The sequence below is a fragment of the Ammospiza nelsoni genome, chromosome 10 (assembly GCF_027579445.1).
Source record: "Ammospiza nelsoni isolate bAmmNel1 chromosome 10, bAmmNel1.pri, whole genome shotgun sequence".
NCBI lineage: Eukaryota > Metazoa > Chordata > Aves > Passeriformes > Passerellidae > Ammospiza > Ammospiza nelsoni.
In genome coordinates, this window is record NC_080642.1 from 1,519,079 (window position 1) to 1,536,545 (window position 17,467).

Genomic DNA, 17,467 nt, shown 5'->3' on the forward strand with positions numbered 1-17,467 from the left:
TCCTGCAATTAATGGAGGATTAATTACTGGAGGTAATGAAGTGGATTTTTAAATGCATTAAGGTGAAGTACAGAGATGTGCAAGGCTTTGTGATAGTTGCATAATTATTCCAGGCTGTTTGAGCAGAGCTCCTATGAGCTCGCTAATAAGCATCATTGCATCATTATGTATGCACTTAAAAAGACTTACCACCAAAATGACTGCCTAATTATTTCTAATTGGCAGGACTCTGTGTAGTCATTGAGCTGTTTGTAGCCATTTTAAGGTTCATTTAACTATCCTTGGGGCCATGTGATAGATGGAAAAAAGCTCCTGCTCCGCGCTGGCCTTGGCTGGCGCCGTTAATCAGTTTTGGTGGGCTCCAGTTTGAAATGCATTTGCTCCTGCAGAGGTCAAAACCTGAAGTAGTCCAAGCAAAGTTTGGCTTTTTGAAGCCACTTGACTGTATTCATTAGCAATTAGTAAAATAATTGTGTCTGTGGCTGTGTTTGGATTTCTGTGGGGCCGGGTGCGCTTTCATCGCCGGCCCTTCTCACGGCACATCGGCTTCCCGGGAACCCAAACCTTCTCCCAGAGCCCCTTCAGCAGCCTCAGTGCTGTGCCTTGTGTTCAGCTGCAGCACCTTTCTTCAGTCATTTGTTCCTGATCCAGCTCCCAGGGTTTCACCAGCTCCTGGCTCCCAGGGGGAGTTTGTGCCCTGGGACAGCGCAGGGAATCTCTGAGGAACCAGGGCTGTGTTGGGAGAGGGAGCCAGGAGCAGGCAAACCCTGCTGTTCCCCAGGGTTTGGGAGTCTGGGGCATCCATTCCCCAGCTGCTGACAGCACTGACATCCAAGGGCATCTCCCAGCAGCAGGAATAATCCCAGGTCTGTGTTGGGTCAGTGCAGGCAGCAGTATTTCCATTGGAAATGTCGTGGCTCGAAACCCTCTCCTGTTTGGAGAGGTGGAATCAGCCTGGAGGGGTTTATCTGCCCCTCTCTGTGGGGCTGAACGCGAGATCCCTTTAGGAGAGTGCCTGGGAGGGTCTGGGGTGTAATCACAACCATCTGCAGGGCACTGTGAGCTACAGGAGCCACTCGGGAGCACTGGCAGCAAACTGCAGCCCGAGACAGGAGAGGTCAGCAGTGCCATTGGGCCACAAAAAATGGCCTTGGGGGATCTAATATTAATGCAGAACCCAAACAGGTATTGTGGGCAAAGTGTAACGTTGATTAAAAAGAGTTACGAATTACAAAACAACCAAAATGTCATTTATTAATGAGATATTGGTTCAAATAACAGATATTGGTTCAAATAACAGATAAAGGATTAAAGCAAATGAATTGTGGCAGTGTAAACAAAAATAAAACCAAATCCTTAAGGAAAACTGCAGAATTGTTTCAATTTTTTAAAAACTGGTTTAATTGTGAGAGTTCTCTAAGGGTAATATTTTGATTACTCTGTGAGCAAATATTCAATACAGAAAAATGATGTAAAATACAAATATTTTACAAAAGTACAAACAAGCCTTTCTTATTCATTAGGAGTTTTATTTTATGGAGTCCCATCAAATATGTGGTCATGGAAATTGTTCAGTAGATTATCAGAACTAGGAAATGCATTTTAGAGTGAAGCTACAGCTTTAATTACATCCATATAATATGGAAAATGGGAAATTAAATTAAATTAGACTTTCAGTGAAAATGGTACCCACTTCCTCAGAGGGTGATGGCGGGAGGATGGGGTGTTCCTCATTCCCTTGAAAGGAATGTTGGAAATGTGCATGTTGTGGGTCAGGCAGCAGGACAAAGCCAGAGCTGGAGCATTGTGGTGGCTCTAAAATACCTGAATTCTGAGGTGTTCCCTCACTTCAGCCACGTGAAAAGATGGAATTGTCTGAATAATCCACTGAAGCCTTGGCCTTGCTCAGAGCGTCACTCCTGGTGAGGGGAGCTGGAGGCTGGGGAGCAAAGCTATGGGGTTTGTGTTGTCCCAGCTCTGGGGCTGAGGGATTGCTGGTGGTTTCAGCTCACCCAGGGAAGGGTGGCACCCCCAGTGACCCTCAGGTGATGGGGACAGGGAGGGGCTGGCTGGGATGCAGCTCTTTGCCCTCTGCAGCGTCCAGGAGTGTCCAGAAGGAGAAATGCCAGAGGTTTGGAGCTTGGTCAGGAGCAGGAACCAGTGAGAGGGAGAAAAAGCTGGAGAAACGTGAAAAATACATCAGTAAAAAACCCCAAAATGCACAGCAGGAACAGCTGGGGATACCAGTGACTCCCAGAGGGGTGTCAGACACATTTCCCTTGGGTAGTACATTGGTAAACAAAAGTTACACATTTCAGTTTCTAAAATCCCATTTTATTCCTATTACATCCCCTCCAACATCCCCAGGATGGTGTTAATGGTGGTGTGGATCTTCCCAGAGTTGTGGGGACAGAATTGTGGAAGGTTTTGAGTGACACAACAGGTACTGGTTCCTTTTTGGAATTTATTTGTGGAATTCCTCAGCTGCCTGGTTTGGGTAATATTCTCAGTGATGGAAAGAATTCATTTTTCATTTTAATTCTTGCCTTGAGGTCTGGAAATGCAGGTGAGTGTGGTCCATAAGAGCTGCTGCAGAGTCAGGAACCTGTCATTCTTTCCTGGGTTAGTGAGGCTTTGTGAGTTTCTTTTGTGTTTTAAACAAAAAGCAGAGCTTGGAAGAAAGTTCCATGAGACCCTTTTTTAAACAAAGCCTAGCTATGTAGGAATCACATCATAATTCACCTTTATTCCCCATTTAAATTAGCACTGACACCAACCAGTTTGTGCTCAGCATCATCAGCTGATCAGCACAGTCAGAACAGATTTTGAAATATAATTATTAAGTACTTCTGTTGCTTTTTGTATTTTTTAAACAACAAAATCTGGATTATTTTTTTCTGGTGTGATTTATTTGACAATATTTTTGTAGCTATTGCATATTCCATGAGGAAAACACTAATTTTAGAATAGTAAATGAAATATTGAGAGTTTCTTCCCTGGAATTTTTAATTCGCCATAAGAATTGGGCTTTGGGAGGGACAGGACAGGGTTAGAGGTGATAACTCCCAGAAAAGGAGATTTTGGGGCTGATAAAGGTGGCAGCTCTGTGCTCCTCAGCAGTCTGCAGGAATGGAGCTGTTCAGTTTTCATCCAGGGGAATATTGAAAACAGCCCCTGCCTTCCTCTGTCTGCTCTGGATTTGTTACATGCAAAATATTTAAAGGGAGATGCATCCAACTTGCATGGAAATTAGGAATTATCCCTGTGTTTATAGACACAAAATATCCAAACTCTTTGTGTTATGTTATCCCTCCCCAAGATTTTGAGTGGATGGTGTGAAATATTTTTGTTTTTCTTGTGTTTTTCTAAAACCTTTTAATGACTTAATTTTTGGAGGCCAGTTATAGCAATTTTCATTAAAAATGTTAAGTTTATTTTGTTTTTATTTTGGGAAAATGCAGTATTCTGAAAATCTTTCTGTATTCTTTGTAAACATATGGTGGTAAAAAGTACAGGTGGAAAACCTTAAATTTTTTTGCATCTCATAAAATTTAAACCTCCACCTGTCTGGTTATTACTGAATTAAAGAAAAAAATTGCCTTTTTTAGAAGCTGTGAGCACAGAGAATGGGTTCATTTGTTTTACTCAGGAAAAGGCAGAGACACAGCTTTTCATCCAGGTGTTATTATTTGTGTTGCTTGTGGTCATTATGAATCCAGTCAGTCTCAATATTCCCCGTCTCCCAAATTAGGTATTTATTTCTAGGAAATGCCTTAATCCTGTATTTAAGATTTTTTTCTTTGCCTTTTAAAAGGTGTTGCAGTGTTGAAGAATGAGGAATATTCAGTTTTTTTCCCTGTTGTTTCCATTTTGGCTCCGTGCTGGTGGCACTTTCAGATCTCAGTTGCCAGTGCTGGTGCTGCAGGACCTAAATTGGGATTTTTGGGGTTTTTTTTGCAGTTTCTGAGAGCAGGTGGTGTCCTGGTGTGTAAGCTGATTTCAAATGTCTGTTTAGGTAATTCCTTTCAGCTGTCTAATGTCAATTTGGGGATGTAAGGACCCACAAATATTACAGATTCTTTAAGCCCATCACTGGGGCCTCAATCTCGGAGGTTTTATGATCCCAAACCCTGAACTATTGGGTTTGTCCCAGGCAGACAGGGGAGCAGTGTTTACCTGTAATTAATCTGAGCTGAGGCACAGGAGAAGTGGAAAACCTCAACCTGAAAATCTCTCCTGTCTGTCCCTTAACATTTTACCATAATATCAGAGGTGTTGTCAAATTTACAACAAATAATTGCCTGGCTCGTGGTTCCATCTGGAGAATGAATTGGAGCCTTTTCCTTGCTCTGGGATCCATCCAGGGCAGATGCAGAGGCACCAATGCCTGCACAGGCAGAGAGGGATAATCTGGCCTGTTTGTCCAGGGTCCTGCAGAAAGCTGCACCTTTGTGTTTTCAAATAGATTCCAGCTGCCTGGGGAAGGGAGCAACTCCACGTGCTTGTAGGAATTAATTACAGGGGCTGGTGGATCTGCTTGCTAATAGAATGTGGGGATCGTTTGTTCCTGTAGAATTCAAGTTTTCCCATTTTTTTGGAGAAAATAAAAAATGTTTTTTCTCCAGGATTGCAGAATTTAAACTTTCATTCAGCCCATTTTTTTCTGGTTGCTTTTCCTCAGCCTAAGCAGGGACAGTTCTGGGGTTTGCTTGGGAGAGGAAGAATTTCCTTGCTGGTGTCTTTGTGTGACAAATGAGCAACTGTTGTGTTTTGCCTCACCTCGTGCTTTAAACTTTGTATTTTGTATTTTTTGTGTTGAAAACAAGTTGGGTATTCTCAACTCAACCGAGCCTTTTTTTGTTTTGTTTTCAGATTATTGGAATAATATTTACTTCCCCTATCAACATTAACTTTGGTTTTATATGGGAGTTTTTATCTAATGTACCTGCAGCTGGGTGTTGCACCCTTTTTTTTTTTTTGATGTATGTGGAGTTTTTGCCTTTGAATTCCAAGATTGCTTTGAATGAGAAAGGACAAGGGATGGGAGAGAGTTTTGGCTGTTTATTTAATAGGACAATGTACCAGTTTCTGTATTAACTTTGCTTTCTTTATTATTTTATTCCCTAAAGATTATTAGAATTAGGGTCCATATTTTTCTGCTCAGTCATGACATGGCTACAGGAATACAGGGTTAGAAAATAGTCCTGCTTTGGGACACACTCTGAGAAGAGGTGAGGGAAATTCGTGTCAGGTAAAACCAGATGGGTTCTTATCTGGTGATCTTAATTTGAAGTTGAATTTTAGGAAGGAGTCTTTGAGCAGATTGACAAGAGAAATAAATGGTTTATCTGCCTTCTATCCAGGGAGCTGTGCCTGGATCCCAGGGGATGTGCAGGGACTCCTTAGGATAATCAGGGCTTTGTGGCAGAGGAGGCACCTTCACCCCCTTTGTCATCCAGAGCAGACCAAGAGTCTGGAGAGCTCAAGTTGTGCCAAACCAGCTGCTTCAGAATTCCAGCAGTGTCCCATCCCTGGGTTCTTCTCTCCAGCTGCATCCCTGTCCTCTCCATGCTGCCTCTCCATCTTTTTCAAAATCACAGTTATGGGAATTTCACCTCCTCAAATGTTTGCTCATGTAGTCGCCATGATTTAAAGGTGCAGAACTGCTGGGCTGAGTTGGTGCTGGTGTTTGGTGAGTGCATTTCCTCAGCTCTGCATTTGGCATAATTTGCCACACAAAGACACCAGCAAGGAAATTCTTCCTCTCCCAGCCAAACCCCAGAACTGTCCCTGCTTAGGCTGAGGAAAAGGCAGCCAGGAAGAAATGGGCTGAATGAAAGTTTAAATGTTGCAGTCCTAGAGGAAAGACATTTTACATCATCTCCAAAAATGTTCATGGTTGTCCCAGTTCTTGTATTTATTTCATCCTGCTTTTCTCTGGCACTGTGGATGACACTTTTTAAAATCTTAAATATTCCCTTATTCTGAAATAATATGTCTGTTTTGTCACTTTCCAACTCTCCAAACAACTGGTTTGGTACAACTTTTTCCTCTTAGCATCAGTCTCGTTTCAGGTTGAAACTCTGCTGCTGCCTACTTTTGTTATCACTCACCTTATATTGAACAGTAAATTATTAAAATACTATTATCATACATATTATCTATATTTAACTTCCTCAAAGGCATGCATTTTAAAATTGCAAACTAATAATAATGACCTGCAGTGTTTATGGAGGCAGCTACATTTGTATTATATATACATCTTTAATAATTTCTGCAGTCTGAATGACTGCAATTGATACCTGTAATTATTTTACCTTTCCAATAACTTGTACTGCGATTATTTTTTTCCTGGTGGTGAAGTTGAGTTAAACAAGGAACTTTCTCTTAATATGCTTTGAAAGAGAACATGGCATTTTGCTGCAATTACTTGTGTGTTTGCACTCTGGCTTTATTAGCAGTCTGAGCACCCAGGCTTGATGCAGCGCAGTTGTTCCATTGTTCCGCCCTTGGATTTATGGCTGGAGTATTAAAGAGCCCTCAATTTGTTGGCTTTTGTTTGTGGCCATTGAGCTAAACATAATCTAATAAGGCTTGTGTCAGGTGAGAGATGCTGAGAAGAATTCCAGGGGAGAAGTTGACATCTCAGCACCCTTCTTTGGAGTGGGGGGTGCTGTTTGCCAAGAAAACGGATTATTTGTGCAAAAATTGATCTTTCCTGGAAGAGCTCAAAGAGAAGAAAACAAGCCCTGTCTTGGTTTTGGGCTCTAATTCCTCTTTCCATTTAAAAAAGTCTCTCTTTTGCAGTTGTAACCTTTTGAAGAGATTGGATTGGACCTCTAAGATAGAGTTCAGTGCTTTAGTGCAATATAATTGGGGAAATACTAAACGCCACTGACCTCATTTCCTTTAGAACAATGAGAATTAATAGTTGCACGTTTTATTAGGCTGATATTCCAGATGTAGTGTACATTTAATTAAGTGTAGTTTCCTTTTGGTTATGGTATGTGGCTCTGCTTTTTGTCGCAAATTCTTTCTAGTTTTACAGTTTTCCACATGTTTTCTTTCACCATTTATGATTTTTTCAAAGCGGGGCTATAAGGATTTAAATCACTTTAGCATGCAGCAAAACAGTTCCCATTCAAACAATAAACGCCATTTTAAAAAGCCTTTAGATCTTCTGTCACTTCATAAATATAAATGTATAAAAACATTATGCAGTTGTAGTGCCCACCTGCTAATTAAATGCAGATTTCCTCAAACTTGTTTTAAAATCCGCTTATTTGTTTCAACTCTGTCTCTGCTCAGAATACATATGGCCCTTGTGAAACTAATTATGCTTATGGAGCAGCTGTTAAATTTAGTGCAACTAATTTTATCCAATATTTTACATTTTAATTGATTACCTGTGAAGAAATTAGCAAATTAACACTTATTGTGCAGTAACTGAATGGGCTTTTATGGAGACTTTCAATTTTTACAAGCGGCCCGAGTGCTGATGGAATAAAGCCATTTCTTAGGGCTGGAGATAGGGAACTTATTGGTGAGCCTTGATTATCTGGTGTGAGAATTTAGGGATCCCGCGTGATGCCAAGCATCTGTGTGTTCTGCAACTTAGACATGAAAAGCAGATTGGAAAGTAATGGCTTTTCACAGAATTTTGGGAACATATGGGCTTATCTGGATCTAAGAACCCTTTGAAGATCTTTGAACTTGACTAAATGACTTAACCTTTGGCATGGTGGGTGGGTGTTTTGGGTGTTGTTGGGGGGAAGGGGATCCATGCTGCCAATCTCCTCTGCAGCTTCATTTTTTGGTGGTGGGTTTTTTTCCCCCCCCGGTAGTTACATAATTTGAACATTTGGGGTCTTGCTTTAATAGGACTAATTGTGATTCTTGTTATTTTTCAACAGCAGATAAAATAGAAAATCTGTCTGCTCTGCCAGATATGTGGCCTTTTGTTGTGGTTTGGTGGTGAGCTGGGGACACAGATGACTTTTGGGAGCTCCATTTCAGGAAGTCTTATCTTGATTTCCTGTCCTGTAGATCTTGCAAGATACTTTAATAGGAATTAAGGATCAGTAGAGAGAAGCTCTTCCCAAGGCCATGGAGTGATGGGATATGTGGGAATGGCCTGAAGCTGGTGGAGGGGAGGTTTAGAGGGGATATTGGGGAGGAATTCATCCCTGTGAGGGTGGTGGGACACTGGGGGCACAGGGACACCCTCCACTGTCCCAGGGAGCTCCAATCCCTGCCTTGGACGCTGACAGGGATGGGGAGATTTCATGCAATAACTCTTTAATTTTTAAAAGCTGTTTCCTGTATGTAAATGTTACCTGCACAGACATGGGAGTGAGCAGGAATCCAGGAATTGAGCATCCAGCCTGCCTGAGCTGAACTTGTTATTTGCACCTGCAAAAGGTAGAGCTGAACTCCAGTTCAGATATGAGCTGGGAAACTGGAGTTCTTTAGTAATAAATATTTGAGATTCCGGTTATTGCTGGTGGAGGACTGTGCCATTAAATGAGGAGAGGCCCTGCATTGATTAAAGATGATTTGTGTTGCTACAGGGCTTTGTTTGTTTGGGGTTTATTTTCTGTTTTGGACTTACCTGCAGTTCTGAGAAGCCAGGGTTACCTGGGAATACTGGATTTAGGGCAGTGCTGTGTTAATCTGTACTGCCTCATCATGATGTTTGTACAGTGCCTCTGTGCCAAACAAAAATTAGATTTAATATCCAGAACTCTCTTTCAAGTCAAAACTTCCTCTGCCTGAGTAGTAAGGATGGATGGATGGACGGACACGTTTACATTTGTGATGACACGCTAAAAATCCAGTTTGTGCCAGCAAATGCTCTCCAGTTAAGAATCCAGCAGTGCAGTGGTAATTTGATCTATTTATGAGTGTTAATAGAGTGACCAGGATGGGAGAGCTGCTGCTGGAAGGTACCAGCTGCTGAAACAGGAACCCAGCCTGACCTCTGGAGCTGCTCCTGGCAGGAACAGGGACCTGAACTCCCATGTGCTGGACAAATTCCAGAAATGTAATTTATAGCCTCATCTGGATGGAGGATTTTCTTTTGCTTAGTCTATTGTTGAGTTTTATTAAGCAGTTGTTGTTTCATAAAAGGAGGGATTTTGTCTGTGTGATTTGGCTTTTAAAGGCTTTGGGAGTTTTGCACTCCAAGAGGTGCTAAAGGAACTTTTTATACTGTTTTAAAAATTCTCCCATTTCCTTCAGTACTTGATGAAACTTTTCCATGAGGTGCCATCAGAATTGAATCATGGAATTGTAGAATCATTCGATGGGTTGGGTTGGGAAGGACCTTAAAGCCCCTCTCATTCCATCCCTGCCCTGGAGGGGCACATTCCAAAGGCCAGGGTGCTCAGGTAAGAGAAACCAAGGAAAACTTGACCTGATTTTTCCCAAATATCCCTTGTCCACTCAGGTAGCATTGATCTGTGACAAATTATCAAATAAAACTCAGAAAATGTTCTACAAGAAATTCAGGAATAATGAAATAATTTTGGACACACAAAGAACCAGCCCTAATATTTCTGGATCTTTTTTTCCATTTTGTTAATGGATGAATCCATTATTTGTTTTAAGTTATTTTGCATCTCTTTTCAGAGCAGGAGCCATGTTTTCTATTTCACTTCTTTTGCTAAATTATCAGTTTAAAGGTATTAAATTGTGACATATGCTGCCTTATTAGGTGTATTTATTAAATGTATTGAAATTTAATAAAAAATAACATTTTTTATTATTTAATTGAAATTAAATAATAAAAAAATATAACAAGGCTGAGGAGCAGTGCTGGTGAGAAATGGCTCATGGATTGTTCTGATGATGAAATTTTCTAATTGTGAGGTAGGGCAGTAAGGTCTCTGAGATTTTCACTCTAGACCTTTAAGGCATTTAAAGTGTTTGTGTTCAGGGCTGAGTAGCCAAAATCTTCTAAAACCTGGAACTGAAACCCTTGGTAGCAAACTAAGCCTGGTGATGTCTGAGTTGACTTCACTCACTGTGGTTTTTGGAGAAAAAAGTTACCTAGATATCTCTGTGGAGGAAGGCAGAGGAATTGATGGTACTTTGTTAGGCTAATTTGCTATTTTACACTATGGAGATCCTTTTTGTCTGCCTAGAAGCAGCCCCTTCTTTCTCTGGTGAAGGAGAACCTTCCTTCACTACCTGGGTGCTTCCCCACAAGAGTTTTGGTGACTTCTCTTCTGCTTGTTTAGATAATCCAATAGATCCTGTAAAAGATTTAACCTGTTTTAATGAGAATCTCTTTTCCAGTTGCTTTTACTCCAATATGGAAATGGACCAAAAGTTGTAAAAATGTGAGAACTTGTGACTTGGGGTCCATCTTGGGTCTGTTTTGGGTGTAGCCTTGGTCAGGCTCTTGCACTGCCCAAGGTGTATCCTTTGAAGGCATTTTAATAAATCCCTGTTTGATTCCTTTAACTCTGCCCAACCTCTGTTCCAGGCAGCCTCTTTAGGCATCAGTCACCATCCCTGTTTAAAAGCAGACTGGGTGTGGCACTCAGTGCCAGGTTTAGTTGGGGTGTTAGGGCTGGGTTGGACTCAGTGATCTTGGAGTGTTGGAGTCCTGGACACCGAGAATTTCAGACTTTCTGTGCTGCCAGGCTCTGACCCCAAAGAGAACACTGCGCTCTTACAGCCGCAGCAGCGAGAGGTCTGGCCGCAGGGCTGGGTCCCTGTGTTACTTCAAATTAATTCTCATCTGCAGGCCAGGGCTGTCCTGTTCCTGTAAGAGTAGGGCATGTCCTTGTTCTGCCCAGAACTCTTCCCCAGCTGGTGTCTGTGTGTCCCTGCAGGTCACGGTCACAGCAGCGCTCCTACAGCTGCAGCAGCGAGAGGTTCTGCCACAGGGCCGGGTCCCAGTGTTCCTTCAAAGTAACTGTGTCACCTGCAGGCCAGGGCTGTCCATTTCTTGTAGGAGTACAACATGCCCTTGTTCTGCCAAGAGTCCTTCCCCACTTGGTGTCTCTGTGGTTGTGCAGGTCGCAGTTGCGGCGGTGCTTCTACAGCTGCAGCAGCAAGACGTTCTGCCACAGGAGAACCCACAGTGGGTCCCTGTGTTACTTCAAAGTAACTCTGCAATCTGCAGGCCAGGGCTGTCCAATTCCCATAAGAATAGGGCATGCCCTTGTTCTGCCAAGATTCTTCCCCCCCTGGTGTCTGTGTGTCTCTGCAGGTCACGGTCACAGCAGCGCTCCTACAACTGCAGCAGCGAGAAGTTCTGCCACAGGGCCGGGTCCCTGTGTTCCTTCAAAGTAACTGTGTCACCTGCAGGCCAGGGCTGTCCAGTTCCTGTAAGAGTAGGGCATGTCCTTGTTCTGCCAAGATTCTTCCCCACCTGGTGTCTGTGTGTCCCTGCAGGTCACGGTCACAGCAGCGCTCCTACAGCCGCAGCAGCGAGAGGTTCTGCCACAGGGCCGGGTCCCTGTGTTCCTTCAAAGTAACTGCGTCACCTGCAGGCCAGGGCTGTCCAGTTCCTGTAGAAGTACAACATGTCCTTGTTCTGTCAGGAATTCTCTCCCAGCTGATGTCTCTGTGGCTGTGCAGGTCGCGGTCGCGGGCACGGCAGCGCTCCTACAGCCGCAGCAGCGAGAGGTCCGGCCACAGGAGAACGCCCAGCGGGTCCCGGGAGCGCCGCAAGGGCAGGGACAAGGACAAAGCCAAGGACAAGGGCAAAGGGAAGGAGAAGGAGATCCACGGCACCAAGGCTGGGTGAGTGAAGCGGCAAATAATGGAGCTGGAGCAAAACCGGGCAGCAACACCATGTCCTTTTACTCTTCCTTTATGATGATCTTCCTTTAATTGTATTTGATATCAACTAAGCTTATGTAAATGCAGAATATTTGAAAGGTGGGGAATTATTCAAACTATTTGGAGGGTGGGGTTTGTAGGGTTTTACAGTTCTGCAGTGCGGTAACTTAGGTTTCACACTAAGTGATGGTTTAATTTTCCACCCTTTCTCTCCTTGCTTGGTTTCAGGTGGGTTAAAGACCTTCTGCAATTTGTTAATATAAACATTCTTCCCATATGTAATAGCCATGATATAGGGGAGAATGAGGAATATTGGAAAGCATGAGGGCCTCTTCCTAGAAGAAGGTGGGTTTCACTGTTCACACACACCTACACCTCCTCCCAGGGGCAGGAGTTCCTCCTGGGCTGTGGGTGAGGCTCACAAATGCAGTTCCAGCACAAGCCTTGCTCTGGGTGAATGATGGGAACCCTTGAGAACCTGCTGTAGTTGAATTTCTGCTTGGAATAACTGGGGTTGCTGATGACAAATTGCAGGAAAGGCAATGTAATTTTTTAATATTTTATGTAATTTACGTAATTCCCTCTGCTTTATGCATCATGATCCGATGCAGCCTTTCCTGGCTGTTTGCTTTTCCCTCTTTGTCAGATCCCTTCCAAAAAAACCCAAAACACTGAGGTGTCACTTCATGACCTTCCCTTGGGTGGATTCCCACTGAAAATGCTCCTGGGGAATTTCTGGAGCAATATATTCCACCCACATTTGGGCTTCTGTTGGCTTCTGGAATTCTCCCTTTGTTCCCTGCGGCAGCAGGAAAATTCCTGGTTGAGTTGGATCCAGTTTGGACTCTCCAAGCAGATTTAATTTCTAGACCCAGAGTCTGGAAAGTCTCATTATTCTACAGAGCCCTTCCAGAACCTCCAGCATCAGGGAATCCCTGGTGGAAACAATCCTGTGGCCTCAGTATTTGAGCAGATCCTTCCTCAAAGGCACCTCAAGGACCAGGTCTGGTTCCCAGTTTAAATTCATGGCTGTTTGCAATGTATTTATTCAAAATAGCTGCTTTGGAGCTGTAATGATGATCAGCCTGAAGCCAGATTGTGGGAAGAAGGGACATAAATTCTCAGGTGCTGCTTGACTTTATAGTTTAACTTTGCATAAAAGGAGGTATTTCAGCTTGGCAGCACTGCGGCTTATCTGAGAGATGTTGTATATTTGGGGCTTTACTGCTCCTCTAAAGCACAGAATCAAAATGCTTTTTTTTTCACTAATTAAGCAGCACATTTGTTTGTGGCTCCTGTGAGTCCTAATGATGATTTTCTGTCCTTGGCTTGGCTATGTTTGTAGATGTGAGAGGGAAAGGTCTGTTCTTGGGACTTTTTTGGGGCAACTTTAGATTCTTTCAAGGGAGATCTTGTCACAGTAAACATCTCAAGAGAAATTTCAAAAGAAAAAACTAAAATTATTTTAAAAACAGTATTCTGGGCATTGTCCTTTGACATTCCCCATTTCAGTGATGATTCTCTAACGTTGAGCACTGAATTTCTGGAGTGCTGGAGAAGTACCAGATGTTCATGAGCTGGGCTGTGAGACACCTCGGCTCCTCTCCTCTTACACCCTGAAATGTTTTAAGGGATGTTCCACTTGTCCAGCCATGATGGAGGGAAATCCTGGGAATGTGGGGAGCTCCAGGGAGTTCCCTCCAGCCCCAAATCCCACGTTTAGACCAGCAACATCTACATGCAGGAAGCCCTCAGCTGTCCAAGTCTGCACAAGTGAGGGGTTTTACAGCACTACAATGTTTTCCCACTATTTCTTGTACTAATCAAAGCATTACATTCATCTTTTATTTATGCTTTTTGAAATTCTCTTGTTTTAAAACAACCTGCATGCGTGTCTTCATTGACCTGGTTGGGTGTGCTGTTGAATTTTGATGTTTTGAGTCTTGATCAGCTTCTAAACATGCAAATTCTGTTGTTCTGAGATGTGTTTTTCATAAGGCTCCTTGCTTATTGTTAAAATTGGGGGGCAAAGCTACTAAAAGCTTGTTAGTTTTATATAAATTTTCCTAGATTTATGGGTCTCGTAGTTTCTTGTGTACTGGTGGAATTTGGGATTACTTCTCCAAGTGATTTTGACAATTTTTAATGGAATAAATTAAGAGCAGCTCCTCAGTTGTTAAGAGAAAAGAAGTGGTGAACCCTTAATCAAACTTGACCACTGTTTTAATTGCTGATCTTTAATAAGGTTATTGATACATTTGAGCATCAATGGTTTCCCAGCTTCCTAAATACCCTGACAGATCCCAGAATCCTGGAATGGTTTGGGCTGGACCATCCCTAAATCCCATCTCATTCCAGCTCCTGCCATGGCAGGGCCACCTTCCATGGACCAGGCTGCTCCAGGTGGCCTTGGGCACTGCCAGGGATCCAGGGGCAGCCACAGCTGCTCTGGGCACCTGTGCCAGCCCCTTCCCTCTCTCCAGGGAACAATTCCTTCCCCAAATCCCATCCATCCTTTCCCCTGGCTGTGGGATCCACACCCTGGGTCCTGTCAGTATTCCAGAGCTGAGGAGCTCCTTGTTCCAACACAATCCCCATTTTTCCTGTCAGTTCCACACTTCAGGGCTTTGAGGCTTCACTGAGGTCCCCCAGTCTGAGGGCCATTTTCCAGTGGCATTTCCTGCAATCCCTTGGAGTGGATCCATACCCAGTGCCCCATGGATGGCACGTGGCTCATTGATGGCTGTTGATGAGATTTTTGCTGTTTGGAGGAACATCAGCAGTCAAGTGGCAATATTGGACTTTCCAGAGTCACACTCTCCTGGAGCTTGGCACAGGATTATTTTCCCCTTCCTTCTTCCCAGCCAGTGCAGTAGGAAGTCATTTATGGTAATTGGCCCTGATTTGCATATAGGTGATGGAGTTGTGTGGGGCAGAGCACCCCAGAAGTGCTGGGAAGCTGTGCTGGGATCAAAGGGGCTGTGCAGGAGCTGTTGTCTGACACCAGGCTGGGGGTGTTGTTTGCATTAAACATTCATCACCCTCCCAGCCTGCCAGCAGGAATTCTGGGCTGGGCTGACATGTTTTCATGCAAAATTTATTGGGCAAGACGAGGGTTGTAAAGAGAGATCTCGCTGCCTTTCACCAGCAGCAGAGGGGGAATGCTTGATTGGGAGGGAGGATTCCTCTGGCACGTTTGGGGCCTGTGTTACACCAGAGCTGAGGGGTTGGGAAGGCTGATTCTGTCTCTCCAAGACCTTTTCCTCAAAATCTGACCTGCCAAAATCCATTTCTCAAGGAGCAGAAATGTGCAAACACAAATTGATGTTCAGGGTGCTACAAGGCTTGTTTAATTTGCACTGCTCAGGTCTCTCTTTCAGGAGTTCTTGTTGGTTGTTTCAATTCTCTTTGGAGTTTATTTCAAAGAGGTTTATGAAGAAAATATAAAGTACATTGTGTTTGGTTTGTAGCTCAGGAGTCCAGAAGGAAAATACATTCATTTTGGAAGTTCTGATCCCAAATAGAATAAATAAGGATTGCTGCTGGGCTGGACCCTTGCATGCCATGGTTCAACCTTGATCAAATTCTTGTTGTTGAGTTGTAAACATCCTAGAGGAGGTGCTTCCAGGAAAATGGAAATGGGCAGCAGAAATGGGCTGCTGGGAATTGTAGAATGTGGCCAAAAATCCCTCTTAAACATGGACATTCCTAGAAATACTGGAGAACTTCTTTAAAATCTGTTTAAAATTAGCAACTGCATTTTGAATGCTGAAACCAAACTACTCCATCCTGTGGTGGAAATTAGTTTGAATGCTTATGGGAGAAATATCTTTTGGCAGAAGGGAAAACCCTTTCCTTAATCCAGGTAGGTTTATTTTCAGTGTCTGGGCTAAATTACGAAGTCTTTGAGAAGTGCTTGCAGTAAAGTTTTAAGATGCTTGGTAGGACTCCTTGGCTCCAGTGATTTCCTTTGGTAGCTTCTTGAAGAACAGCTTCTAAAATTGAATGAGCTTGAGCCCCTTTGTCCAGCCTGGGATACTCCAGTGGCTGCCAGGCACTTCCTTGGACTCAAATTAGATTTTCCAGGATCTTTAGGATGGCAAAGGAGTCGCTTATCCACAGTAAAACCAAAATGCCTCTTCTATTGATTAATTAATAATTTATTCTTACTCCTTTTGCCTTTCTCTCTAGCTGCAGCCTGCAGGCAGAGCGCAAGCGTGAGGTGACCGGAGCAGGTAATGAAGAAGTCACCAGCAGTGGGTCTCTGGGTGACTCAGAGCAGAAAGATTGAATCCCTTGCCCTGTCAGGATCTGTGTTTGCTGATGGAAAAGGAGCTGAGCAGTTTGGGCTGGTCCCTGCAGTGCCCAGGGTGGGGATCCAGGGAGCACCCAGGGAACCCCTGGGCGTGTTTGGGGTGATGGGTGAGGATCTGAGCTCTGCTGGGAGGCTGAGGAAGCAGCTGAGAGGCCAGAGCAGGACAGTTTCCTCCCAGCAAGTCAGCCAAAGGCTAATGGGAAGCAGAGGAAGGGTTTTCTCTGAAAAGGACTGAGACCTTCATATGCCCAGAGCAGCTCGAGGGTCACTTGCCTTTGACCGAGATTTGTTGCTATTGTTGTCTAAGCTGTGTTGGCCTTGTTTTTCTTTTTGTTTGCTAAAAATCCTCTTTTAGGACTGAAAAGACTGGCCATTTATTTAATGGGCAGCAGCATATGGGATGATTTCTTTTCCTTTCACTCCCAGACAGCTGGAAAAGCCAGTGTGGATGGGACACGTGTTGTGAGCTGTGGAGCAAAACTGTGCAGGAGGTGCTGGGGAACCACTGGCTCTGGAGAATAAATAGAATTTAGTTCAGAGTAAACATTTCATTTTCATTCATTAAGCACTTTTTGTGCTAAGTACAAAAATCTAAGTTTTGTGTTCAGATTCTGTAGTTCAGACTGTCAGTTAGTGATGGCTGTCAAATGAGCTTCCCTGCTAAATTCATGGACTATGCTGAGGGAATTATATTTCTCCCTATTTCCAGAAATAGGTTTTGGAATGCATTTGAAGGCAGTATCTTCAAAGACACACATTCTTTTAAGCTGTTTAAAATTTTCCAAACTATCTGCTCCTTAAAACTGCCAGCCACCCTGATTGTCCTTTTATAACTATATAATTTGCATTATCCTGGGGTTTGGGGGGAGTCATCCCTTGAACGTGGGGTGTTCCTGCCGAAGGAGGGTTTTGTTTGCCCACATGTCCAAACACACACACGCTCTGAATGTAAACATGGAGTTTTGGTTTTTTTTTTCCCCTGGGACACCTTGTGCTGGGAGAGCAGCTGACTATTGTTTTAATGGCCTCCCTTAATCTGGGCAGGAGGAATCCAAACTGAATGATCCAGAGCTGTGCAAATCCAGTTAGTGTGAGCTGTAATCTCTTTACTGGGTTTAAGGAGTTGGAGTGGCACTGAGACACCCTGCAGATACTGAACAGCAGAGATACAGTAATCACCTCACCCTGCACCCTGCTCCTGCATCCTGCCACTAAACCCACAGTCCCAGCAAGGATTTAGGGAAAACCCAGCCCCAAACAGAAAACTGCTTCTCAGAGCGGGCACAGGAGGGGCAGGTCACACACAGCCCATCTGAAAGATCATGCTGTGGTAAAGGGAAATTGAAATTCACATTA

General features: G+C 43.6%; 1 protein-coding gene across 1 annotated transcript in view; it reads left to right on the forward strand.

Moving 5' to 3' along the window:
* Positions 1–17,467, forward strand: part of RSRC1 (arginine and serine rich coiled-coil 1) — a 99,100-nt gene that overhangs the window by 13,849 nt on the left and 67,784 nt on the right. The window contains exon 6 of the mRNA XM_059479459.1: positions 11,593–11,757. Coding sequence (XP_059335442.1) covers positions 11,593–11,757 — 165 coding nt within the window. The remainder of the gene's footprint in view (positions 1–11,592; positions 11,758–17,467) is intronic.